Source organism: Micromesistius poutassou, assembly GCF_964030765.1.
Source record: "Micromesistius poutassou genome assembly, chromosome: 8".
NCBI classification, from domain to species: domain Eukaryota; kingdom Metazoa; phylum Chordata; class Actinopteri; order Gadiformes; family Gadidae; genus Micromesistius; species Micromesistius poutassou.
Window position 1 is genome coordinate 5,793,782 of NC_140278.1, and position 25,915 is coordinate 5,819,696.

The 25,915-nt window shown below is 45.0% G+C and overlaps 2 protein-coding genes across 3 annotated transcripts in view; both read right to left on the reverse strand.

Moving 5' to 3' along the window:
• Positions 1-1,943: 1,943 nt before the first annotated feature.
• Positions 1,944-8,417, reverse strand: scgn (secretagogin, EF-hand calcium binding protein; the record flags this gene model as incomplete). 2 transcript variants are annotated; one of them, XM_084471470.1, is made up of 11 exons in its annotated part: positions 1,944-2,072; positions 2,665-2,733; positions 2,886-2,945; positions 3,139-3,184; positions 3,311-3,366; positions 3,496-3,573; positions 3,787-3,843; positions 4,255-4,344; positions 5,720-5,809; positions 7,956-8,026; positions 8,348-8,417. In XM_084471470.1, the coding sequence occupies 11 exons, from the start codon at positions 8,415-8,417 to the stop codon at positions 1,944-1,946; spliced, it is 816 nt and encodes a 271-aa protein (XP_084327596.1). The 2 variants fall into 2 exon arrangements, with proteins under 2 accessions (XP_084327596.1, XP_084327595.1); XM_084471469.1 differs by having other exon boundaries at positions 5,720-5,812.
• A 2,082-nt stretch (positions 8,418-10,499) lies between these two features.
• Positions 10,500-25,915, reverse strand: part of LOC311352154 (F-actin-uncapping protein LRRC16A-like) — a 61,517-nt gene continuing 46,101 nt past the window's right edge. The window contains exons 23-39 of the mRNA XM_084472370.1: positions 25,400-25,468; positions 23,371-23,464; positions 22,802-22,900; positions 22,437-22,565; positions 21,422-21,553; positions 21,063-21,238; positions 20,396-20,483; positions 19,862-19,999; positions 17,122-17,188; positions 16,475-16,680; positions 15,862-15,971; positions 15,506-15,748; positions 14,412-14,634; positions 13,815-13,851; positions 13,387-13,665; positions 12,521-12,664; positions 10,500-11,962 (exon numbers count right to left, since the gene is read on the reverse strand). Coding sequence (XP_084328496.1) covers positions 11,826-11,962; positions 12,521-12,664; positions 13,387-13,665; positions 13,815-13,851; positions 14,412-14,634; positions 15,506-15,748; positions 15,862-15,971; positions 16,475-16,680; positions 17,122-17,188; positions 19,862-19,999; positions 20,396-20,483; positions 21,063-21,238; positions 21,422-21,553; positions 22,437-22,565; positions 22,802-22,900; positions 23,371-23,464; positions 25,400-25,468 — 2,371 coding nt within the window. The 3' untranslated portion in view covers positions 10,500-11,825. The remainder of the gene's footprint in view (positions 11,963-12,520; positions 12,665-13,386; positions 13,666-13,814; positions 13,852-14,411; positions 14,635-15,505; positions 15,749-15,861; positions 15,972-16,474; positions 16,681-17,121; positions 17,189-19,861; positions 20,000-20,395; positions 20,484-21,062; positions 21,239-21,421; positions 21,554-22,436; positions 22,566-22,801; positions 22,901-23,370; positions 23,465-25,399; positions 25,469-25,915) is intronic.

Below are 25,915 nucleotides of genomic sequence, written 5' to 3' on the forward strand. Positions count from 1 at the left end.
TTGTGCTTCGGCCTCTGTGTATTTCATAATATCCGAATTAGTGGAAATTAGGAGTGTGCCTACACAAGGCTTTGAAAACATGTCTGCATGGGACAAGGTTCCATGTCTCTAACAGACACGTTTTCACAGGTTCAAAGGGCTTCATGAAAGGGATAATGTACAGGAACCTTTGGAGTGATTCAAGACCTCTTGATCCCCCACGACCGGGTTCCTGCATCACACTGCCTGCCTGGGTTTATTTTACCATAAAGACCTGCTAGCTGTACATAGTCCTGCTTATAACAGGGCAACTTACTAAAGAAATAAATAAAGAAAAAAAATAAATTTATTAATTAAAATGTATTGGCAACCCAAATTTGTCTCACGGGTCTCCTGTCTGACCTTAAACCCCTTATATGACTGTAGGCCTCATAATCCTAACTGCAGTAACTACACAAACTGTAAAACTGAGGAAAAGTGCTTTAACTGCCAAGGGGGTTATAGGTGTATAAGTGGTGTTGCACTAAATCACAGAGCAAAAAGTCAGAAAATGTTCACCAGATAAAACTATCTTTAGTTGTGTTCTCGGAAAAGAACAATGAAGAGTTGAGTAGGCCTTCTTACACGTGGCAGCGGGCCAACCAGAACCAAATGCACATCAATGAAGTCAATCCTCCCGGGAGCAGAGCAACATTTCGGTTCTCTCCAGTCTGGTACTGTATTGGTGCGTTTGCACCGAGCGGCGCGGTATGGTTCAGTGCGGCACAGTTCGTGTTTCCGCTGCCAAATGTTGGGCAGGGTCCCAAAATAAGCGTGTTGAGCGGTACATATTTTGACGGAATCGTCACTTCGGGGCGACGGGGGGGGGATAAAAACAAACTGCGCGTCGGTCGTATTAAACCATAGAAAGGAACTAATTCAAGCTTCAATTTATTTCCATGTGAACTGATGAACAGATGAACTAATGAACAGAGGCTGATGGGGTGAATCGAAACCAACCGAGACAGTGAAGTTACGATCACGCAACATGCTGACGGACACAGACAGCGCAATGTCTGTGGTCATAATGGGGAAACACCGTTGTTTCAACATGTATATTGAGCAAAAACAATACAGGGAAAACCCTTTTTTTAGATGAGGCGCGAGGGAAATAAACGCTTTTCCTGATTTCTATGGCACAGGGTTGCCAACTTTGGGTTTTTGGCTGGAGTGAGACTCTGTGGAATCTTATAATGCTTACAGTTCAGTGAGAACGTTGTAGGGAGATGTCTTAAACTCATCCCCTTTCATTAAAAAACAATACGCTGTGGTCTGGTCTAGTCTAGTCAAGTCATCAACTGAAAATTAACAGGAGTTTTTTTTTTTGGGCGTGACATTTCTTGAGTGTGTGTGAGAGCGTGAGATTGATGCTGAAAGCGTGAGTGTCTCGCCAGATGCGTGAGAGTTGGCAACCCTGATGGCAGGGTTTGGCTTGAAAAACAGTGCATTTCCCGCTTGGCACTGATTTCCATCCATTCTCATTATTCTCAAGGTGTATCCTCCTGGCCATTGATGGGAACAGGCCATTCGTTTAATTTTATTATCCTTCTTTGGCTGTAGTTACTCTTCTAAAGAAGAGGGCATTTATTATTTTTAGAGTTCGATATTTATTATTATTATCTTTCTACAAACAATATTTCAGAGCAATTTTTACGAAAACAAAGCCTATTGCAATACAATCACATGGATTCTGTGTCTACAGCATGCACAAAATACACATGTGGCAAGTTGCCAAACTCATGTTCTCTTTTCCCATATCTAACGAAAGTCTGCATAGAGAGGTCTGCATAGACGCAGTGTTCAAAGCAAAGGGGTCATCACACGCAGCAGTAGCAGCCAAAGCCTTCCACCAGGGCCTGATACACATGGAAGTAACGCCACTGTTGACAGACCTGTAGTGGGGTACATTCAATAGTGGGTGTGCCCTAAGGCCTGGGCCGCACTCCCAGACAGAGAGACAGCTCGTTCTTCTGGATCTTTCCATCTTTGTTGACATCACAGTGGCCCAGCAGGATTACTTTCAGCTTGTCCAGCTCTTTCCCAGTGATACTGGGCTGTGAGAGAGATAAAGGTGGATCAGAGAAAGAGAGAGACAGCAGGCATGCTATGGTCACCAAGGTCCGGACCGCTGTCATTCTGTCTTTTTTTAGAGCTCAAAATAAGATTATTATATAACTGTACTGTGAAAATCAGAACCCCCCCCCAGACTGCATTATTTTTCAAACCCTGGCTACGGCCCTGAGAGCGGCTGCGCTGGGGTTGAGGTGATGTCTCTCCGTACGGAGCATCTGGAACACAGCGTTGATCTAATAAACACCGCGACCCCCGACCTCGGGAACTCTGGGCCTACTTCTAAAGAAACATACCCTGTGTGACACAAACGTGATTTGTGCTTTTTACTGCTCAGCAGTAAAAAAAAAAAAAAGACATCTGAATAAATCCATCAATGTAAATAAACCTGATTCCATCCCACTGCCCTGACCGGAGAAATTTGTAAACAGTTCAGTTGAAGACGCTGCGCGTGTTAACTTGCTTAGACCAGGATGAGACACATGTAATGTAGCCTGAACAGACGAATGAAGAGGGGGGGACTAGGGTCGTTATGGGTAGAATGCTTTAACTATTTACATCTATTACTGCACTTACCCTGACCAGCTCCATCATGTCCTTCACAAAGCCGTCCACCTCCACTCCCTCCAGCTCTCCTGTCTTGTTCTAACAAAGAAATTCAACCAAATAGCAAAGCATCCCATTAGCAACGTGCTATAGTCAAGTGGCCTAATTTAATCCTCACTCTCCATGCTTTTCCAGAAAATGTATATTAGTTTTAAACGGATGCACGCCTGGAGGTTTTTCTTTAGACTTACGACATCATAGTGGGTGAAGATCTTCTCAAAGTCTCTTTTCCTCTCTCCCTGACTGGAGGCCTGAAGATGAGGTCAAAGAAAACAAAGAGAGAATAGAGTAATAAATGAATCTGTTAAAATGCTTAATTAAAAATGAGAAGAAACAACTATTTCTCCAGATGGCAGGATAAAAAACCTAAATATTAACCTTTTCTTTACTCTTGTTTGAATTATTTGACCCTTTCCACTCTAACTTTGTTTTATTATTACTCACATCCAATTGAAACTGGAGCAAAAAGTTATCTTCCATCGCCAGGATCCTGAATGAGGGAACATTGAGGTAAAAATATTAACATTTTATAGTGCAACCACTTAGTGCACTTACTTATTCCACTTAGTGGAATTGAGGTTTCAACAACAAAAAAAAAATACGTAAAATACAATACCTGGCCATGTCATTCAACTCCAAACTACCGTCCTTGTTTTTGTCAAATATTTTCATCTGCAAGGAAGGAAAGTAAAATGCTTGGAGCATGAATACCACATACTATGAATCGCTGTATCTGATTCTCTTTGTTTCCATGTCATGGTTGTAAAATGTGTAAGTCGGTGCAGTTATTCGTAGAATGACCATGGCATCGGTGTACTCATCCAGCTTGCTAGGTGACACTTCCTTGTGGTGCTGCTGGATAAGGTCTCGAAGGAAAGCCTGGAGGGGGGGGGGGAGATAACATGACTGAGATGGTCCATAAACAACAGCCTGCCTCCAATCCCTATAGTCACTTCCGTTTACCTGCTGCTCATGCTTTCTCAAGTCCAAAACGTGAATGGAGAAATCACACTTTTCCTACTGCAGTAAACACTTTATTCTTCACAGTCAAATGTCAAGTGTGTGTGTGTGTGTGTGTGCGTTCATGCTAACCTTCAGCTCCTGAGCTGATATGCAACCATTGCAGTCAACGTCATATTTCCTCCATATCTGTTGTGAAGAAGAAGATCGATGATGTCAGATTCAGAAATAGTTAGCAGGTTCGGTCACACAAAGCTATGTAAGTCTATTTCTGACCACCAGATGGCAGTAAATAAACTCCGCCTTCGTCTCCTCAAGCCTCACCTGTATCCTCAAATTCTAGATTACCAGCTTGACAAAAAGAGAACTTTGACCTTCAATTTTTGTCACTTTTAAAACGTACTTTATAATTGAATTCACTTCAAAACACTATGTGTAATTGTGTCCCCGCCTGAGGTTTACTTTTTCTTCACAAATAGACAGCGTTCAACGAGTGGTGATAGATTTCATCCTGTGGGAGAGTGGTTGACGAGGGCTTTGTTCAGCGGGCCGCTCGGTGTTAACAGATCAGTGGGGAACCTGGTTCACCAATCACCTCACCTTCATGAACTCAACGCTGTTGTCCAGAGGAGCCTCTCTGCGGAACACCAGCAGGAAGTTCTCGTCTGCTGGGAGGATCATGTGGGCCAACTGGAGGGACAAGGTGTAGTAGTAGTAGTAGTAATAATATAGTTCATAATAAGAAGAATAAAATATAAATCATTTATTATTCAAAATATATATTATTAGTAGTAATACGTTATTAAGGATATGTTAGCTTGTTGGCTCTGTTAGCTATTAAGGATTATATTCGATTTTCTGATACATTTGGATACATGTTGCATTTTGTCATTGTCATTTTAGTCCTGTATAGAAATCTCTCTTGTCCTCCGTCTCTCTCCTCCCGCCCCTCCATGCCTCTCGCCCCGCCCCATCCCATGTTGCTGTCTAATCATATTGACCTTGCATTAGGAGATTAAATTGGACCCACACCAAATATATGACAATTCAATTGCGGTAAATGCCGCACTGCTACTGTCCATCTCCACTGATGAGTTTAAACTCAGAGATGCATGTTGATTTTGTGCTGCATACTGAGGTTTTAACTGGAGGCTTACAGCCAATACAGTGCACCATGCAACAAATATCTTTGTCTAAGATGCATACTGTAACACATAGAGTGGAGGACTCTTGTCCTTCAGGAGAAAAACCCTCACTATGGTAGCTTTTCTATGAGATTCACCTTTTCAGATGTTGGATTTTAGTGATGTCAGACGAGCCCAGTAACTAGTTATAAATGTAGTTGAAAGGAAAGGAAATGTATATATACATTGTCTCTCTCGCTCTCTCTCTCTCTGGGATATATATAAATATATAACCCATCCCTAGATAGGGATACCCATCCCTTATGTAATTCTGGTTCCAGCCATTAACTGCTGACAACTATTCATTGGCTCTCTGCATGCAGTTAAATGATTTCAATTGGTCAGGTGAACGGTAGTGCATTACAGGATTGGCACCAATGGATTGTCCCAGATTTCTCACAGTAAAAGTAAGTGAAGTAATTCAGCACGGCCAACTTTACTTATCATAAAGCCCTTGACACATGACAGCAAAAAGCTATATAAAGCTATATAAAAAGTGTGTAAGAAGCATTATAAAACATTATACATTTTTATACGTTGTGGTAGATCACCCCACCACTACATAGTGTCAGTTTCTTTGTCTGTGCATATGGACCTAGTATGTGCAGAGCAAGAGAAAGAGCCAACAAACTAAGAGCCAACAAACTAATGATCCACCTATTCTTTATCGTGAACATTGTGTAGATGGTAAGGATAGTGGTAGTTAGTATATATTCTTGGTGAGTTTTTTAACAGGTTTGTATTTTTGGTCAGTGGTGTTCCCTGAGTTTTTCATAATATTTTCTTCCAAAATTGTTCAAACAAAATGTTGGGACCATCTATTCGATATCTAATCTAGTTGTTTGATCCAAGTAGGTAGTATGCGTGCATTGGTCCCATACCTCTTGGATCTGTAGTTTTCCATCGGCCGTGACATCGAAAGTCGACATGAACCTCTGCTTCAGCTTCTGCACATTCTCCTCTGATGCGTTCTGCTATAGAACAGGATAGAATAGAAGAGCAAAACATTCTTATTATTTATTTTATTCTCTGCTTTGCAGAAGCAGAATATAGTTGAACCTGATTCAGAGCTACTCAGGCTCTTCTGTGAGAGAGAGACCGGAAAGCAGGCGGCAGAAGAGAGGGAATGACAAGTACTATAGGATCACACCCGGGTCTCTACAAGGCATATTGGCCACATGGTTGGCGCTAGGGATGGGCATTTTAAGAAATATCCTTGATCGATCATCGATAAAATTAACAATCAATTTATCGATTTAATCTTTTTAAAAACTTGTTGGTAGAAAATACAAATTACAGCATGTTTTTCTCAATGAGGCCTATGCGGCACTTGTAAAAGCCGAACAATGCGCTCTTAAACACGGGAATCAATTCAAAAAGACAAAATCTGTATTCCAATTCCAATAAGAACCAAGTACAACAAATAAGAACTAAGTTCTCACACTATGCAACACAACATCCTTTTGATCGACGAGAATATCACATGATGAAACAAAGTTCTTAACTATCAATAATCGATCATCGATTAATCATGCCCATCCCTAGTTGGCGCACTAGCAGGTTGAGTCACAGAGCCGAGCTCCTAGCACTGTTCATGAACACTGGGATCGCTCCTGGACGGGTTCCAACGCTCTGCACCACCACACACAAATCCACAGGTCGTTTGTCCAATATGTGATGTCCAAAAATGACCCCAATCATCTGTTGATAAACCCCCAAACAACAGTCATTTCTCTGCAGTGACCGGACAGGTAATCTTTAAAAAAAAAAGTTACATATTCTCTATTGTACAAACACATCTCCCAGTGTTATTGTATGTGTGAGTGTGGCCGTAATTAAAGGCATTCATTTGTTAATGATAGCTCATCCAGCTGAACAAACAAAAGCTGTTTCCCCGGGTCGTCCCAAAGCAAACAGAGTCCGGCCCGGGCCGAGGGACAGACCTTCCCGGCGACGACAGGTAAAAAAAAAATACTAAAAGTGAAAATAAAAACCTAGAGAAAAAAAAAAATCTGTCAAATCTGCAAAGAGAATTTGAATCATGCCAGATTGCATTTGTTTTTGCTTATTCTGTATTTGTGTTGTGCTCTGAATGGTCAACGCATTATAGGAGAGGTAACTATAGAAACATAGTGCTTTCTTCAAAAGGGTTAATAAATCACAGTCATGGCCCGGAGCCACTTAGCTAATGAGCGCATCTTTGGAACCATCAGGGCCCAGTTGCTAGGCATATTTCTAACAATATGTGGTCTAAATTGGGCATCCATTTCTTTGTTGATATTGTGTCGGATAGGATGGCTTTTACCGGTCCAACACTGACCAGATATAGTGCAGTGATATTGAACTGTGGTTGTGGTCTGTTTGCTTTCTCTAACTCCATTAACCAGAAGATATACACACACACACACACACACACAGGCCCTTTGCTAAGTGAGTGTGTTCAGCTTGGTAAAAATTGTTTTTCCGCCTTCATATAAGATTATAACACTTTATCATGTTATGCATGGGGCGTTGTTCGTTAGGCAGGGTGTAGCTTAGGTCCATCCATCCACAATGAACATTTTTAATGGGTAGACTTATTGTAACATACTGGAAATCCATGAAGGATGTAAGTGGGTGCTTCTCCTCTACGACCCTTCGTCCTGAGAGGAACCAGAGCACTTTAATCACTTTGTCCTCTTGCCACACCCAAAGGCATATTACCTCAATAAGATACAACCGTGTTACCCAGAGACTATTGCACTTATTTGATACATAATTTGCTATCTCTTTGAACTACAATGTCTATGGTTTAGTACTAGTTATTCACATTAACATTCAACACTACATCATCATATTATTTAAGAAAGCCTAGTGAATAATGCACACAGGTCCATTCAGTTTTGTGTGAGTCTGAAAACGTTACAGAGGCTACAAATGTTGATCTTTGAATTGGATGCCACCGGACTCTAATTCACATCTGCGCGTTGTCTGCTGCCGGGGACGTATGTAAGAGTTTTCAGACACGATTATGCAGCATTCCGTTCAAGAGTCTTCAGGAATAGTTTCCTGAAGAACGGTGAATGACGTTTGGGCTAGGCTGATGAAATTAGAGTTCATAGAAAACAAACAACCTACCTGGGAGCCCAGTCTCTTCATCACATGACGGAAAAACTCATCAAGCTCTTTGCCCTCAATGTAGCCATTATCTACCAAAGAAAAACACACAGAAAATGTTTCCACGTCTTTACACATAGTTACATTTCATTGCAGGCTTTGCATTACATTAACTGATATCATAAAGAATTTTGAATGTTCATGAAAACCCTTAAGGGCCATCTGCCATGTGTCTAATTAACATGTTTATTTAAGCTATTAAATGATATCAAATGTTATCTTTTTGAGATTATTTTTTTCCAATACACCATCTTTAAAATACACAGACAAATTATGATTCCCCCCCCCCTCAATGCTTGATTGCAAAGATGAATGGATAATGAAGACTTCAGAGTTAAACACTTGATCCTCACCATCAGCATCAAAGTGTTGCCAGATCGCCAGGAACCCTGCGGCGTCCAGTTTATCAAAAGCCCTCTCCATCTCAGCAAACACTCCTTCTGTCCTGACCTCCTAAACACAGTGTGGTCTCAGTGCGGTGACCGCTGCACACCAGAGGAGTCCCTAGTAAAGAAACATCCCTTCTGTGCATATGTATAAGAGAGGGAGAGGGAGGGCAAGAGACAGAGAGCGCAAGAGAGAGAGAGAGGTGGGGAGGGGGGGCAGAGGGAAACAGATGGAAAGATGGAATGGATAGCAAGAGGGCTAGGGGAGCAGGAGAAACAAGACAGAGAAAGGGAACATCATTCGTAGCATTTTGTTATATTGTTCCATTTCTCTAGGATACCATAATGTACCTTTAAACAAATCCACTTACACAGAATGCTAGATAACTAGAGTGGCTTAAAGATGTGGCGTGGTTGGGACGTAGATTTCGCCCTCTAGTGGCGAGGATAACGCACTGCATGCAGGTCCCTCAGAGCCCCTTGAGATGACACAAGACAATACACGGGTGGTTGATTTTGTTTCAAAGCCTGCAAAACGGTTTTAATGTTTGTATTAGTATTCACACAGAGCACTGTTCAACACCAGTAAAATGACATAATAGAGCCATAAGACACGTTAACCGATATCAGGAAATCAACCTACATCTACGTACAAACAAGACTGCGAACGGGATGATAAGATAGAATATTCATCCGAAACAAATACAAAATAATCATTTCATATGATTAAAACATGAATCAAATCCTTTCTTTCAATGGCACAAGAACATTTGATTGAAACAATTGAATACGTTGTATGACAAAGTAATATGCACAAAGAACTATCGTCTGCATCACAAAGACTATTTACATGCAAAACAAGAAAAAAAAGAATACATCACCGACTCATCTGCCACTCCCAAACCCCTCCCCCAAATAAGTTACATACAAATCTGTAGTATAGTAGTTTACTTAGTACCAAAACATGATTTGCTGTCTTCACAAAAGTGTGTGAACATATCACAGTGTACGTTTCCATCACTTGTGCATATACTACACATCCATGTCTCCACACATACCCGCATGTATGAAAAACACATATGTACACCTACAATACAACTCAGTCCTGTCGTGCAGTCTCTCGCGCTCTTTCTCTCTCTCAAACAAAAACACACACACACACACACACACACACACACACACACACACACACACACACAGCTAGCCCATACATAACTGACGCATGTGCAGGCGAAAGCAATCAGGGAATGGACGACGACTGCCAAACAAAATGGCTGTGGTGACGAGCAGAGAATAGTGGAAAACCTTTTTTATATTACTCAGTGTAAATCTTAACCACCTTGTATCTCTTCTTCAGACTGTGTTTGTCTATAAGACTAAACAAGTCCACAATGCGCATTAAGCTAATTTTTAACATCCCCAAATTCCACGTTTTATTTATATTTAGATTTTCTGACAGAATATGAATTACATTTTTGAGACCAGGGCTGTAAAATCTGCTATTTCAGAACACATCAGACAGTTAAAATGATGTACACTGGCTATTTTGTTCTGAATGTTCCTGGGGAATAGATGCACAGTCTAGCTGCAGTAGCTCAAGCTCTAGTCTCTTAACCAGCTGCAGAGGACCACAGTTCAACGGCTTGGCAAACAGTAGGAGAAAGAAGAAAACATGGACCCATACTAAAGTACATTTGACAAACATTGAGAAAAAAGGAAATTCAGCTAGAAAATACTATTACCGTCAAACCATTAACGTGACCATTTTATATAGTTGTATGCGTTTGTGTTCCTTGTAGCTTCACATAAGCAGACCATTTGCGATGCTGTGATTTCTCCAAAAACTGACTGTAGACATGTTGAAGGCAACATATGAAAGAGTGAAATAGTTGTGGTAAAGTTACTCACCATTAAATAAACTGAAACTAAAGCCTTGAGTTCTACACACTTCAAATGTGACCTGAATTCAGAGAGAATACGACTGCTTTTGTTATGCCTGTTTTATTGAATCATCCATTAAATGTGTATGAAAGCCTGAAAAACTTCAGAAACCAGTAAGAGATGAAAGCTGGCGATACCACAGCTTCCAAGAAAGCCTTGGTTTATTGGATTATTTCAGTGTCCATGCCGAAAACAATCAGTTAAAAAAAAAAAAAACTGAATTCAGGGACGTGTTCCCAGTGGGAGGCAAAACCTGTTGGAATACCTGCAGAAGCATTCTCGCCGTCTGCTGCTTAAATCATATACAGGCTTCAACTTAACCTTTATGACCTTTCATCTTTAATGTCAAAATGCAGTAGACCTTATAAGAACGCTACACATTCTAGCAGACACGGACGAGTGTCTTGAGACCCACGTTGCAGTGACATTCAGGAGCCCTGGCGTTTACGTCTCACAGCCCAAAGCCCACATGCAGGAATCGCTCATAACAGACCTGAATGGCCGTCCTGAGACACGAGTTATAAAATTAATTCTCTTTTCATTTATTCATTGTTTCTCTTGTCTTCATCCAGCCCTCACACCGTTAACAGGTAAACAGAAAGGAGAGTTTCTTGCACAGTGTATTGTGCCGAGCACAGTGCGATAGATTAACAGTTCTGTAGTCAGAATGATGGGTTATGAGGGAAAGCAACGCCACACAGATCCAAGTCACTACCATGCAGAGTGAGTGAGTCCGAGCCACAGTGTGTTGAGTGGAACGCAAATCAGTGGACGTGAGAAGTTATTTGCCGATTGCTGATGTGGCAAAAAAACTGACATCATTTTTTTTGTGAACTGTTTTCAATGATCCATTAATTTCAAGTAAAATGAATTGCATATTGGCTTGAGAAATCCCCCCTAGACAAGGACGACAAAACAAAGTAAAGTATTGCATGTATTGTTTGCAAAAGTAAGGACAAGATAGTAAGGTGACGGTGTATTAGTAAAGTCATGTATTTAGAGCTCAAGTACAGTACAGTGATTCTGTTATTGTTACCATTGGTCCCTGGGACAGGCCGCGGCTAGTACTGGGCTATTGCGTTAACCTCCTCGAGTTAGACTAGCATACGCTCCACACACACACACACACACACGTTTGCCTAAAGGAAGAAGTTCGGTTTGGTTAGGCTAGCAAGTGAACGGCGTGAACGGAGATCGGGCCAACAGTTCTGTATGACCTGATAGAGCTTACTCCCGGAGGCGAGTCAGGTTGAAACGCGTGGCACGTCCTTCCGTTGCGTTAGGAATATGCTACGTAAGAAATCACAGTTTGTCTCGCTGCTCTGGCGGATAGCCGGGGTCAAAGCTAAGCCGAGCAAGCTCTTGCCAACGGGATCGATTCGTCTGTCCCCTGACCGACCCCACTTTTCTTTTTTTTGTACAGGAGTAATGCCAAAGGAAACATCCGTCACACTCTCCCATCAGCTGATCGCTCGGCGTCATCGGGGGATTTCGTGTTCCTCGCTTATGGTAAGATGAAGCTCTTTTCGCCTTTCTCCTTGGAGTCACATGACTTGGGCTCCACTCCCTTGTCGGCAGGGGGGGCGTTGGTCGTGCTGGGGTCGCCTCCGGAGACGGTGCTTTGGGGTGGCGAGTCTTTCTCTGAGAGAGAGAGAGAGAGAGAGAGAGAGAGAGAGAGAGAGAGAGAGAGAGAGAGAGAGAGAGAGAGAGAGAGAGAGAGAGAGAGAGAGAGAGAGAGAGAGAGAGAGAGAGAGAGAGAGAGAGAGAGAGAGAGAGAGAGAGAGAGTAAAAACCTGAACTCTTGCCCTCTTCCAGCCTTGCAAAACCAGCATAAAGGATGCAAGTTCACCTCTGTTTTACTTTAAGATACGAGTCTGAAACTAGCCCAACACGTGCAGCTTGGCACAGAATAGTGAACTCGGCCAATCAGTAAAGGCATAACTAATATAACAATGTGTATGCTGTATCAGACTTAACTTTTATTTGAATGTGAAAAATGTTCCCCCACAAAAATTGTAGCGATTATTCGCTAATGGTGTATATACGGCACCCACGACCCGATTGGCTGAAGCTAGTCCAATCGGCAGCAAAGTGAGGTTGAAAGAGGACGCCCTCAATAGGCAGACTTTCCAGACCTCATGAGTGAAAGGAATACGATCTGGCTATCTCTTCTTCCATATAAGGGCATTAGTGACTCACCATCCTGTGCAGCTAAGGCTGTCTGGTTGAAGGCACCCCCCTCCTTGGAGCTGCTGTCTTTCTCTTTGTCCGAGAGCGCCCTCTTGAGGGTGGAGGGGAGAATCGCAACCTTAGGAGTAGCTCTTTGGGAGTCCGAGGGGTCGTCTAACGCCACGGGAGAGAGGGAAGACCAACCGGGTCATGTCATGTCTTGATCAATTTATCATGAAAGTCATTTTGTGTAAAACATATCAATAGGCTCTGATTTATTTTTAAATATTATTTATAAAAGTAACATATTACATGAGTTGGATCGTTTTGAGAAATCCCATTTGATGTGCCATAGAGGAAAATATTATTGAAGGTAAGGTAGTAGCATCATTAGTTCACTTATGATGCTACTACATGAGAGTGCAGCTAGTGAGGGTGAGGGCTAGTGAGGGTGAGGGTGAGGGCTAGTGAGGGTGAGGGTGAGGGCTAGTTAGGGTGAGGGCTAGTTAGGGTGAGGGCTAGTGAGGGTGAGGGCTAGTGAGGGTGAGGGCTAGTGAGGGTGAGGGTGAGGGCTAGTTAGGGTGAGGGCTAGTTAGGGTGCAGCTAGTGAGGGTGAGGGTGAGGGCTAGTTAGGGTGAGGGCTAGTTAGGATGCAGCTGGTGAGGGTGAGGGCTAGTGAGGGTGAGGGCTAGTTAGGGTGCAGCTAGTGAGGGTGAGGGCTAGTGAGGGTGAGGGTGTAGCTAGTGAGGGTGAGGGCTAGTGAGGGTGAGGGTGAGGGTGAGGGCTAGTGAGGGTGAGGGTGTGGGCTAGTGAGGGTGAGGGCTAGTGAGGGTGAGGGTGAGGGTGCAGCTAGTGAGGGTGAGGGTTAGGGCTGGTGAGGGTGAGGGTGTAGCTACCGATGCTCCTGCTGCTGGCGGTCCGTGGTTTCAGTGCGATGCTGGGCCGGGCCCCCAGGACCGGCTTGGCCCCCTGAGGCACAGGGGGCTTGGGGCCCCCGGGGCCCCCGCCGGGGGTCGGCGAGGAGGTGGCCCGGAGACGAGGGGGGCCGGCCGCCTCAGCCTTGGTCTCGCCCCGGGAGGCCGGGCCGGGCTTCTCCGGGGGGCCGGGGGGGGCGGGCTCCGGTTTTCCGGTGGGGGCCGGCCGGCTGTCGGGGACCTGGGGGGTCGGGGCCTTGGCTGGGAGGAAGAGGACAAGCAGCGGGGGGGGGGGTCAGATCATTACTCACCCTAGAGGAACAGACTATCAACAGCAAATGTCATGAGATGTACTACTATTACTATTGTATTATTTAAGACATATACTGGGTGAAGAAGGGTGAAATTACCTGTTGAATTGCAGTCGGGTCTGTCTGGGCTGGACGACTGGTGAGAAGGGACAAACAAGTCAAATGTACATGAATTGAAGATGGCATCAAAAAAAAAAAGTAGCGTAACAAGAGCATTCTAGTGAACCAGACGCACAAGTTTATGTAAAAACCCTTACCCTTTGCAAAGGTTTGCTGAAATCTAGTCACAAAAAAAGAATAACCTGGCTTTTACAATGTTACACTGAGAAATGTCATTCAGTGTGCATTGCACCTCCATCACTGATGCAAATGTAAAGGGTCTTATTGCCATGTACGTTCGCACATACAAGAACTTTCTTACATTTACATTTAGGGCATTTAGCAGACACTTTTATCCAAAGAGACTTACAATAAGTACATATGTCAGAAACGTATTCTTCTGATACGTCGGTAAGGTCTCAAGAAGAAAGGGCTATACTTTTTTATTTTAAAACAAAAAAAAACATCAACACCAAATGAAAAACTGAAACTAAATGAGTCACATCCACTACAAGTGGGAGGTACAGAGGGGTGGGTGTGTGTGTGCCGGTGGGCGGGACCCCCCCCCCCCCAACCTCAGCCTCCCCCAGCCCTCACCTTGTGGGCTCTCCTCTCCTGCTTGGCCTTCATCTCCGCCAGCAGGCCGCAGCCCATCACCTGCACCCCGGGGTAGCGCCGGCCCCCCAGGGGGCTGGCCCGGCCGTCCGACCCCCCCTCCCAGGGCTCGTCCATGGAGTCGGGGGTCCGCAGCTCCTCCGAGCGGTCCGAGCTGCTGCTGTAGTCCGTGTGCTGGGAGCGGGTGGAGGCGTCGCGGGACTCCCTGGAGGGTGGGGGAGACGCGGTGTTGGCTGCGGGTCTGCTCGTGATGCCAGAACGGGGTGTGTTGCTGATGACGTTATTGCATTATTTTTCCTAAACTACAGTTGCCACCCTGATAATTTAGTTTGGCAGGTGGCTGATGAAATGTACTCAAACAAGTTGTTTTTGCAGCCCTAAAAAGGCCACATTTGATAACCATCACCCTCTTACTAGATTGAATATTAATCAAACTTGACTGTGGTAAACTCGTTAGCACTGTTAAAATAGACAGATTTGGCCACTGATCTAAAGGCGTACATGATTCATGACTTTCATGACTTTTGAACTACACACTAGGGAGAGTCGTGACGTCCGAAGTCTGCGCAGATGCGCATTAGCAAAATGCTTCTTCATAATAGTTAACTACTTTAACGGCACCGACAATCCAAAACTTCAGTGGAAACTAGATGGAAAAAAGTGTGTAGTTCAAAACGTGACGCAGCTTTTACTTCGCCACCTACAGAGTTTGTTATGTACGATCATTCAAAAAACGGCATGTTATTCCCCATAGACAGAGCAGGGGCGGGACTTATTCTTCAGAGGTCTATAGGACAGCCATGAGGAGAGAACCAATAGGACAGCCATGAGGAGAGAACCAATAGGACAGCCATGAGGAGAGAACCAATAGGACAGCCATGAGGAGAGAACCAATAGGACAGCCATGAGGAGAGAACCAATAGGACAGCCATGAGGAGAGAACCAATAGGACAGCCATGAGGAGAGAACCAATAGGACAGCCATGAGGAGAGAACCAATAGGACAGCCATGAGAAGAGAACCAATAGGACAGCCATGAGAAGAGAACCATTAGGAGTCCTTGTGGTCCAGCCCTACCTGGACTTGTGCTCCAGCGGGGGGCTTTTCAGGGCCATCTTCGGGGAGGCGGGTTCCTCAGGGATGGGGGGAGTGGCGGCGGGCGAAGCAGAAGCCGAGGCCTGGGGAGACGCCTGGCTCTTCTCAGACTTCTCCGCTTTGTCCGACTTATCCGATTTGGACGTGCGTGATTTGATGAGGTTGAGGAAGCCTTTGCTCTTCTTCTTCTCCCCGTCCTGAGAGTCGGAGCTCTTCAAAGCACGTCTGAGGAACGGATGGAAGGCTTCGATCGTTAGGGATGGTGCACGGGCAAAAGGGGCCGCGGGTCAAATCTAAACAACCAAAAACCAAAATAAAATGAACCAATCGACTCTTACTTGGAGTCCATCTTGGCCACCTTCTTGGAGAAGAACTCGTCCACGCCCTCATCCACCCGGCCCATGAGGCCGTTCTGCTCGCCGTCCTGGGCCGGGGCCCGACCCGTTTGCTGTCGGGACATGAGAAGAACAACAACGTCAACCCAATGAGTCCACGTAATCCCAGCGTTCACCCATGGGTTATTCCTCAAGTAGTATCCGTTTCCTTAACAATCAAACCATGGTTCTAATATATTAATCCGAGCATCGACTGAGTGATCCTCGTGGTTCGCCAGTGGTACGCAGCGTAAAACGTACCACAATCGACCGGAAAACCATTCAAGGTCCCATATTATACCACCAGCTGTGAGTGTGATTAGCCGTTACAAGCCGTTTTGAAAATCTGCCTCTTCTGACATCAAAGGCGGGCGTGTCCACCTAGATGTGTGCTGGATAGATCAGTCCACCAGCCTACCCAGTGGACCGTATCAAACGCTGCTCATCTATCCGTCACACATCTAGGTGGACACGCCAAACTTGTGACGTCAGAAGCGGCCAACAGCTTGTACCGGCTAATCCCACTCACAGCGTTAACGTCTGTCAATAGCCCTTTGGTCCACGGCGGTCCACTTACGGGTATCTTACTGGAGGGCAGCTTCTTGTTGCGGCGCGGCCGCAGCTTGGTGAAGTGCTGCAGTTTCTTGCCCTCCTGCGACGGCAGCTCGCCCATGGCGCCCGACGGACGCTTGTCGTGTTTGTGCGAGGCGGCGGACGAGGTGGGCGCGTCCTCCATGTGCACGGGGACGTCCTCCAGGGCCTTGTCCAGGTCGAACTCCATCTCTGCGGAGGGGAGAGACGCTGGAGGGTCAGGGTGTGTCCAGGGTGGGGATAGGGGTCACACGGAGATGGGACGGGAGAACTGCGTGCAAAGATTCAAGATTCATGAGTTTTATTTGCCACGTGCATATATAGTGTATACAGTGAAATGAAGAAGTGACAGTGCCGCAGTAGCAGTGCAATATAAGATAAAAATATACAACATGATTTAAATGAGTAGCACAGCAGTAATAAATATAGAACACTGATATGCCATAGCAGCATGTAAACAGTGTAATGAATGAAGGTGACTGTATGCGATGTGCAAAGTCAGGTACTGGTAGTGTTCTTTGAGATGGTCAGTGTCAGAGTGTGTGTGAGGGACTTGAAGGGGGCACTGGTGGGGGGGGGGGGGGGGGGGGGGGGGGGGGGGTAGAACACTGTGGAGCGGGAGGGAGTTCTCACCAAAGGCCCGGGACACCGGCCGGAGCATTCTGCTGTGGATGCTTTTCCTCTTGGATTTAGGGGTCATCTAAAAACACAAGGGGCCGAGGAGAGGGGATTAGACAGGATCTCGATAACTCATTCACCTCATAGAATTGTAAACATGTTTTCTAAATATTATATGCATTTAAAGTATCTTATTCATGTCCATTACCATTATGGACACATCAATTGATGAGGATGTTTCCATAATGGAGACATGAACTTACTTGGCTTGTAACAGTTGGATCAAATTCAAAATTATAAAATAAAAAATATAATCACTACTCTGTGGGGACTTTGAAACTGTTAAATACTTTTCAAAGGGCTGGGTTAAAAGCTGTATCAGACAGCATGTAACAGAACTTATCAGGACACCAGCGTTTCATGAACTTCATTTTACAAGGTGTGTGATGTCAATCAGACAGACAAAAATTAAAACAAAAATACACAATCAAATGAGCACAACACACATGGACTCAAATTTGTGCTTCGTTGAGCAAATTTGCACCAATGATGTACGCTGTGTGAGGAACACCGTGCATCATCTTCACCACACAACCGTGCACATTCATGACAAAGTCATGTGCTTTTACAATGCGGCCGGCATACTCCTCCCCTCAGAACAGACGACACGTCCTAGCCAAAGCAAATGGGTGAGCGGGCACACAAGCTTGAGTCAGTGAAGCAGCAGAGAGGACATAAACAGTGACATGAGTCTTTATACGATCAGCTCCTCAGTGTTAAAGTAGTGTACCACGTGGGCCAAACCACACGCACTACCACACTGCAACAAAGGCAACGCTTGTATTGGAAGGGACCAGTGAACCAATCAGAGAGCAGCAGGGAAGGAGGTGACATGGGGACGGACAGGGCAGCGAGAGAGAGAGAGAGGAAGCAAGAGAGCTAGAGATGAGGGCAGAGTAAAAGAGAGATGGTAATATGGACTAGAGAGCAAGAGAGGTAGGGAAGCAGGAGAAACACATTGCGAGAGTGAACAGGAACATCATTCCTACTATTTTGTTATGTTGTTCCTTTTCTGCAGGATAACCTAATGCACTATTATCAAATACACTAACATGATGGATGGAGAAAGTGAGAGAGCCAGAGAAAGAAAGAGAGGAGGACGAGCGTGCCCAGAGATACTTACGCTGGTGCAGCACAGAGTCTTCATGACAGCAAGGAGAAGGTTGACAGAGAGGAGGACAGGAAGAACAGAATGAAAAAAAGAGAAAGAAAGAACACGGGTAAGAACCGACGAACAGAGCAAGGAGAGAAGGAGGAAGAGCGAGCAGAGAGACCATAGCTGCATAAGAAAGTCACAAAATCAAGAGGCCAAAGTAGAAGGACCGGGTGCGATGGATTAAGAGGACAGTGAACCACTGACATGTCCTGCCATTCCTCATCATTTGCAAATCTTAAACTTTTCTTCTACCAACTACTGACTATATTAAAAAAGATGCCTTGTGCCCTTTCCCCCTATGGTAAATCTAATTTAAATTGAATTATTTGTCAATGTCACTAGTCTCAGAATAAATAAGACGGACACACACACACTTGAGCTGCTGCCCCCGCGACCCGACCCCGGATAAGCGGATGATGATGAGGACACACACACCCACACACTTACAAAGTCACCAGTATCCGACTCCTAGCCCATTAGTCATTCATATGCACAAACACAACTAACAGATGGAGTCATACATCTTTGTGTGTGTGCGCGTGAGCATGTCAACACAACAGATGTTCTGCTGTGCATGCGTACGGCCCCCAGAGTATACTCTAGTTTTTCATGGACCTAGGCTTTGGGTTTTTAAATCTAATTTTGCCATCTATTTTAAACATTCTAAATTCCGTATACTGAATATTCCAAAAAATATAATAAAAAAAAAATCTTGAAAGGAACTTAAGCATATTAAGCTATTGATACAGTCCACGGGGTCTAAATTAGCTTTGTTTTTTCAGATGAGCCATTACAAAGTTTGTCCAGCAGAGGGAGCTGGTGCAGCAGTGAAACTGAAACTGATAAATATTATATTTAATACTTAAATTCCTGTCAATTCTGAGAGTTGTGAAAAGAAAGCAGAAGAGAGATGGCCTGACATCACCAGAACATTTTCCAAATGAACGTTAAATTTCAATGTCCAAGGGGCGTGGTCAACGGGTGCAGCTGCAGACCGAAATTCCTAATTGGATGGACCCGTAACCAATCAGAGCAATGAAATGTGTTACACATCAGCGGCAGCCATCTTTGTTGTTTAAATGCCTCTGATTTGACAGATTTACTAAATCTGTCTGAACAAGATGGAGTCCAGACGAACATGCCAGAGAAAGTTAAACCTGAGTCTGCAGATTTGTCTGGCTCCCAGGCAAGAATAGGACGCACTAAAAATAAACAATCCCAAAAACACCTTCTCCCTCCCAAAATGTGGGAGGGAGCCATTGTCAAGTGTTGCTATCAGCCACCTGTGGTGAGGCTATGACAACGCCCTGTGAATGAATTTGATCGACGGGCAACATGGATTCCACAAACCAGTCACAGAAGAGATGCCCTGATTGGTCAGGTTCGAGCCGGGAGCGGTCTAGAATTTAAATGGCTTCATACAGAGAGAGGCAGGTGCAGTCAACCAGAACAGATCACACTCACTAACAGCCAACGGATGGCTACGGCAACACACACACACACACACACACACACACACACAGCCCCGCCCCACACTACCATGCACTCCAGGTCGTCCAGCCGCTCGCCCTCCAGGATCTCCATGGACGCCCTCTTAGGGACCCTCTCCTCCGGGACGTCCAGGTCCAGGGACCCCTGCTGCAGCAGGGGCCTCCCCCGGCGCACCAGGTGGTCCGCCTGGGGGGGAAGAGAGAGAGAGACAGAGACAGAGAGAGCGAGGGAAGTTAATTGGTGTTGTGGTCAGAATCTGAATCTGGAAGATCTGTATTTGTTTTCTGGTATGTATAAACGGAGAGACGTGATACATTGAGAGAGCAAGAGAAAGAAGGAGTGGGGGGGGGGAGTGGGGGGGGGGGATTGAACGCATAGTGGGGAGAGAAAAGAAAGAAAAAGGATAAAGCGTGATGGAGGAGTATCAAAGGTCAAATGTAGACATTGAGCCACAGGGAACAGGACGTGATGTGGGGAACGGGACACTTCCAAAACAGCTCAATCGCCCCGCTCAGTTTAGACAAATGATGTCGGAGAGAGAGCGAGAAAAAGATTGGTCAGAGTATTTTCTAAAAAACGTACCAGAGTGTGCTGTGAGCTGGACAGAGCTTCCAGGATCTCATCCACGATGCGGTCAGACAGGAAGGACGCCAAGCTCAGCTTCACCTCACTGAACACGACAAGTTTGAGACGAGGAGAAGGTGAAGGTTGAATCAAACGGGGTGTGAGTGAGTGAGTGAGTGAGAGAAAGCTTGTTGAAACGGCCTCACCTGGCCAGAATCACACTGATTAGACTCTGGGGCTGGGTGAGGCTGCACACCTGTTGCGTTTTTGAGCAATCAATGTGCAACAGGTTAAACCAGCCGTCACCACAGACACACTCTGAAGATCTCCAGCATGGCAACATAGACCACCATGGTGGCCATCATTATGTGCAACTTAACTATAAACCGCTTGCCAACACCGCCGCCCTGGGTCCTTCTTTATGTATGGTTTATTTGATGGTTTTAATAGGGACAGATACAGTGTACATAGACAAACTGAGAACAGCTTTCCAAGTATCATAGTGCTTATAGCGGAGGATCATTTGCAACACCTGCCCCCCCCTGTCCCTTGTCTGGAGGAGCCCAGTGTAGGACACCTAGGTGGAGGGTGGCGTGCTGCATGTGCATTGACACACACACACACACACTCACACACACGCTCTACAATAATACACCCAGGGTCCGCCTCCCTCCCTCTCACACACCTGATCTTGTTGATGATGTCCACCCCCGACTGCTCCAGGAGCGTTTTGGTGACGAAGCTGGTGGGCACCACCATCTTGGAGGTGCAGGCCTTCAGCAGTTCCTGCCGGAGGCTGCTCCTCTTCATCACGTGGGGACACAGAGACTCAGCTGCATCCACCATGGACCCCAGCAGAGCCTGGCAGGAGGAAGGGGAGAATCCAACACACCCAGTCAACCCAGACCTTCTTCAAGGGTCAAGAGACGTCAACGTTATTATGCTGTGAGAGAGAGAGAGACCTCTTTTCTCACAGTGTTAAATTATGAATCTAGAGTTGGACATGTGAGATTTTTGAAAGTGCAGCAACAGCAGCAGCAGTACCTGCAGCTGTTCGTCCATGACGGACGCCACCTCCCCGGCCATGGACTCCAGCTTCTCCTGGATGGGCCCCACGGTGGCGCTGTTGAGCTCCTCTCGGGACACGGCTCCCAGGTGGTAGAGGTTGGGAAGGAGCTGGGAGGAGGAGGAGAAACCAGGTTAGGGACAGCAGCTCCGCCAGATGGGATATCTTGGGAACAGCAAGCTGGGTGGGCTTTGGGGGGCTCAAAGGTAAACATCTGGACCCGGACCTGCCTACTTGAGGAGGTGAAGGAGAGAGAACGAGACTAGTGGTGCAGGCGTAGCTGTGGGTCTGATAGTGTGGGTATGGTATTGAGAATAAATGTTATAGTTAATCCCTTAAACGATCCTCGTAAAATAAAATTCCTTGTATGTGCCATCATGCCAATAACGAGCATCCTGATTCTGAAATCTGAATGCAATAAGTGTCTTGCTAATACTGCGGAGAAATCGCTCAGTGCTCCACACGTCCCATGTCTTCCCCTCACACATTCACACACTGGTGGGCGATGACAGCCTTTCAAGTTGATTATCAGCTCCCATCAGGAGCATTTAGCGTCTCGCCCAGGGTCTAAAGGTTGCACGTGGCCGGAAGCGCTGGGGAGGGAATGAACCAGGAAAAGACGCCCGTCTCTACCACTCACCTTAATCCCACCCACTGAACTGAGATAAGACCAAACAATGGACCTTTTAAATCTTCTTTAAAATCTTCTTTAAAGTGTGGGGACAATTTATGGGGTTTCCTGAGAGCAAGGTGTTTGCTTGATACTCAGATTGCCATAGTATGATAGCAGTGCAATATTTCCGAGCATAAATTCAGTATAGGAAATGCAGGTTGTAATTATTTATATATATTTTTTTATTATTTGCTTGTATTTTTTTTTGTATGTGCATAATTGTATATGTCTGTGTGTTGTTATATTTGAAAACGTAATAAATACATTTCTAAAAAAACAATGGCACCAACCCTAACCCCCCCGGACCTAACCCTCCTCACCGTTTTGGAGTTCCTGGCGTCTCGGATGAAGTTCTCGGCCGACTTGACGTCCTCCAGGACGATGTCCGTCTCAGAGTTCCTCAGGGAGTTCAGGTGGTCCTGCACCTTCACGCAGATCCGGTCGATCATCTGTCAAACACCGCCAGAGGGTGGGATATGAGTGTGTGTGTTCAGTAGGAAAATACACAAAAACACAAAAACTAAAAAGGGATCTAGGAGAAGGACACATCCCACACGTATACTTGTATTTGTTATTATTTTATATTTTGTTTTCTGTACTTTTTATGAATAAAAAAATCCACCACAATGAAATTATATCGAGCAAGACACAATGGCAACTCAGGCCCGCGGCATGCCCCTCCTACCTGCTGCGTCGTCGTGGTGACGATGCCCTGCTGCAGGCGGTAGGCCTGTTCTTGGAGGTACTTCCGGGTTTCATGATTCCGGTACAGGTAGTTTTCAATCTGGAGGGCAAAGAGGATGACAAGAAGGGATTTTACATAGCAACTAACCAAAACCACACAAATCCGTTCATCTATCAACAGATTTCTATCCATTTATCTTATCAATTTATCTGTACTACTCATTCTCCGACACGGACGCATGGAACCTAAATTGCAGGGTTATACCTACAAACTAACATCCAGCAACTTTATATCCAACACAATTTCTGCTCTACCACCGAAACCCATTTGTGTATGTTTTGTTACGTAAAAGCAGAAAGCGTGCACTGTCAGACGAGGTCTTTATACGAGGCACATCCTTTGAAAAAGTGTTGAGTGGCATCCTCTTTTGTGAGGGGCAAGGTAGCTGAAGGGGGATTCTTCATCTCAGTACAAGTATGCACGCTTAATGGGCTCCGCAGCCTTTGGCTCCAGAAACTGTTTCTTTGGGATACATGCACTTTGACGCAACACACAGTGAAGGGACAGACCTTCAACAGGGCGTCTTCAGTCTTCTCTGGATTGGCCTTGAGTGCCTGAGACGCGTCAATGATGGGTATAGGCATGAAGCGGATGGTGAAGTTCCTAATGGAGCAGGGAGACCAGTCAAACACAATGGAGAATGGGCACACAAGTACACAGCACAACTAACACACAGAGCTCATTCTCTCACATTCTCTCCATTCTCATCACTCATGGTTTAACATGGCGCGATCACTAATCAATGTGTGTGAATAGAGACCGCAGAGATTACAAAGATGAGCAACAGTTCATACAAAAATACAGCTGAAAGATAGAACAAGAATCAATTGAGAATATTAATCAGAGGCTGTTGCAAAATTGCAAAGAATATTGAGGCATAAACCTCTTGCTGAAAATTCTCACCAAGGCATTAATAGGAGAGGATATTAACATTATTAGCTGTGGACATGAGATGGGCTATCACGTGATCCCACAACAGAGATTAAAAACAGATCTCTTCTGCTCTTCTCTGCCATTACCCTCCTCTCTCCTCCCTTGAGACAGTACTCAACCATAAATCACCACACAGTTGTTCTCTATTTATTCTTCAGGGCCTCTTCACACTCCAGGCTAATGATCCCCGAAAACTATCATTATGAGCACCACATGGGGGAGCCCATCTCTTCACTGCGGTGTCAACAGCAAATATCACATGGAGAGTTTTTAGATCTGAGCACAGATTCTACAATCAGGTTCTATAATCTGACCCATATCTTACTGTGAGGAGACATGACAACAAAGCAATAATATGACAACAAATGTGAAAATTCAAAGATTCAATCCATGATGAAGCACAGAATGTGCATGCCGAATGACACTACAGACTGTGCCTCTGTATGCTTGTATTACAACGCATATGTGTGAACACAGCTTCACGGATCGTTGAATGAATGAATGAATCCCATTTCATAAAGCTTTAATACAGATGGGCGATGACAGGTTTCTTTAAGTGAGGGAATAGAGCACTATGAGCACTGTATGTCATGTTATTATTATTATTAGTTTATTTCTCAGTAAACACAACTTCAAGCCCTCCATAAGCTGAGAGGAAACATTATGTGGGGAGATAACAGACTTCCTCTTTCTCTTCAATCTCCTCAGTATCTACACTCTCCTCCCCTAACCTGTCTCTCTGACTATCTACACTCTCCTCCCCTAACCTGTCTCTCTGACTATCTACACTCTCCTCCCCTAACCTGTCTCTCTGACTATCTACACTCTCCTCCCTCGAACCTGTCTCTCTGACTATCTACACTCTCCTCCCCTAACCCGTCTCTCTGACTATCTACACTCTATCTACCCCCCCCCCCCCCCCCCCCGCCCCCATGCTTGAAGTTAAACACAACTTCAAGCACTGCCCTCAACTTCAAGGGAAACAATAATGGATTTCCTCTTTCTCCTCAATCTCTACACTATCTACCCTCCTCGACTCTGGCCAACGTTGTAGTGATGAATCCAACTCCTTCTTTGATTCTGAGCTCTCAGTGACTACACCAGTACCAGCACCAGTACTTCCCTTATGCATGAAGGTACCATTAGGGCCAGAGGGTTATTCCTGCTTATCCTACAGTTATCAACAACGATTCAGCATTTGTTATTTTCATCGATAATGTATTCGCTTTTATCAACATCAGCTGAAATTATTGTATTCTTCTGCCACGCTTTCGTTTTTGTCAGTTTGTTTTGCTGATGTTTTTTTTCTATTTGTTTCTATTTGACCGTTGTTTCTAATGTTGGATTTGTAGCTCATTGATTCTAAGCTATTAAAAGGCAGAGCTATCCCATTATAGCAGGTTAACGAACACCGTTGGAACATTATGGACCATTATCTTATGATGCGGTATAAAAGCATATATTATTAAAGTACTATGTAATCTATAGACATTTCCCAGGACACCGATGACATAATGCATGCATGGAATCAATGGTGTGTACGCACACGCACACACACACACACACACACACACACACACACACACTTACAGTGTGCATACTTACTTCTCTAAGGCAAGTGATACATCTTGTAGGCCCTGGGGACTGATGTTGTTTTTGTCCCAGATCACTGTCCTGCCCAACACAAACACATGAACACATTCTAAATCCGCACCGGCAGGGGTGATTCTATATTGTTGTTATTATTTGTATACAAAAACATATTCCAAGATCTACATTGAAACATCACACGCACAATGCAGTACTGTCTGTCTAGAGACGGGCCGATATATTGACATCCTTCCGTCTGCCGAAACCCATTCATAACAAATCAAGTGTGTAAGGAAGCATGGATGAATGCTCATCATCATAAAGAGGATGAATTATTCAGTACCCTTCACTAAAGGCCTTCACACAGCAAAACATACTGGTAGTTTGTTCTTAATTAAAACGTTTGTGTTCTTAATTAAAACGAGACACAGACAGAGACACGCACCCACTCCCTCACACACACACACACACACACACACACACACACACACACACACACACACACACACACACACACACACACACACACAC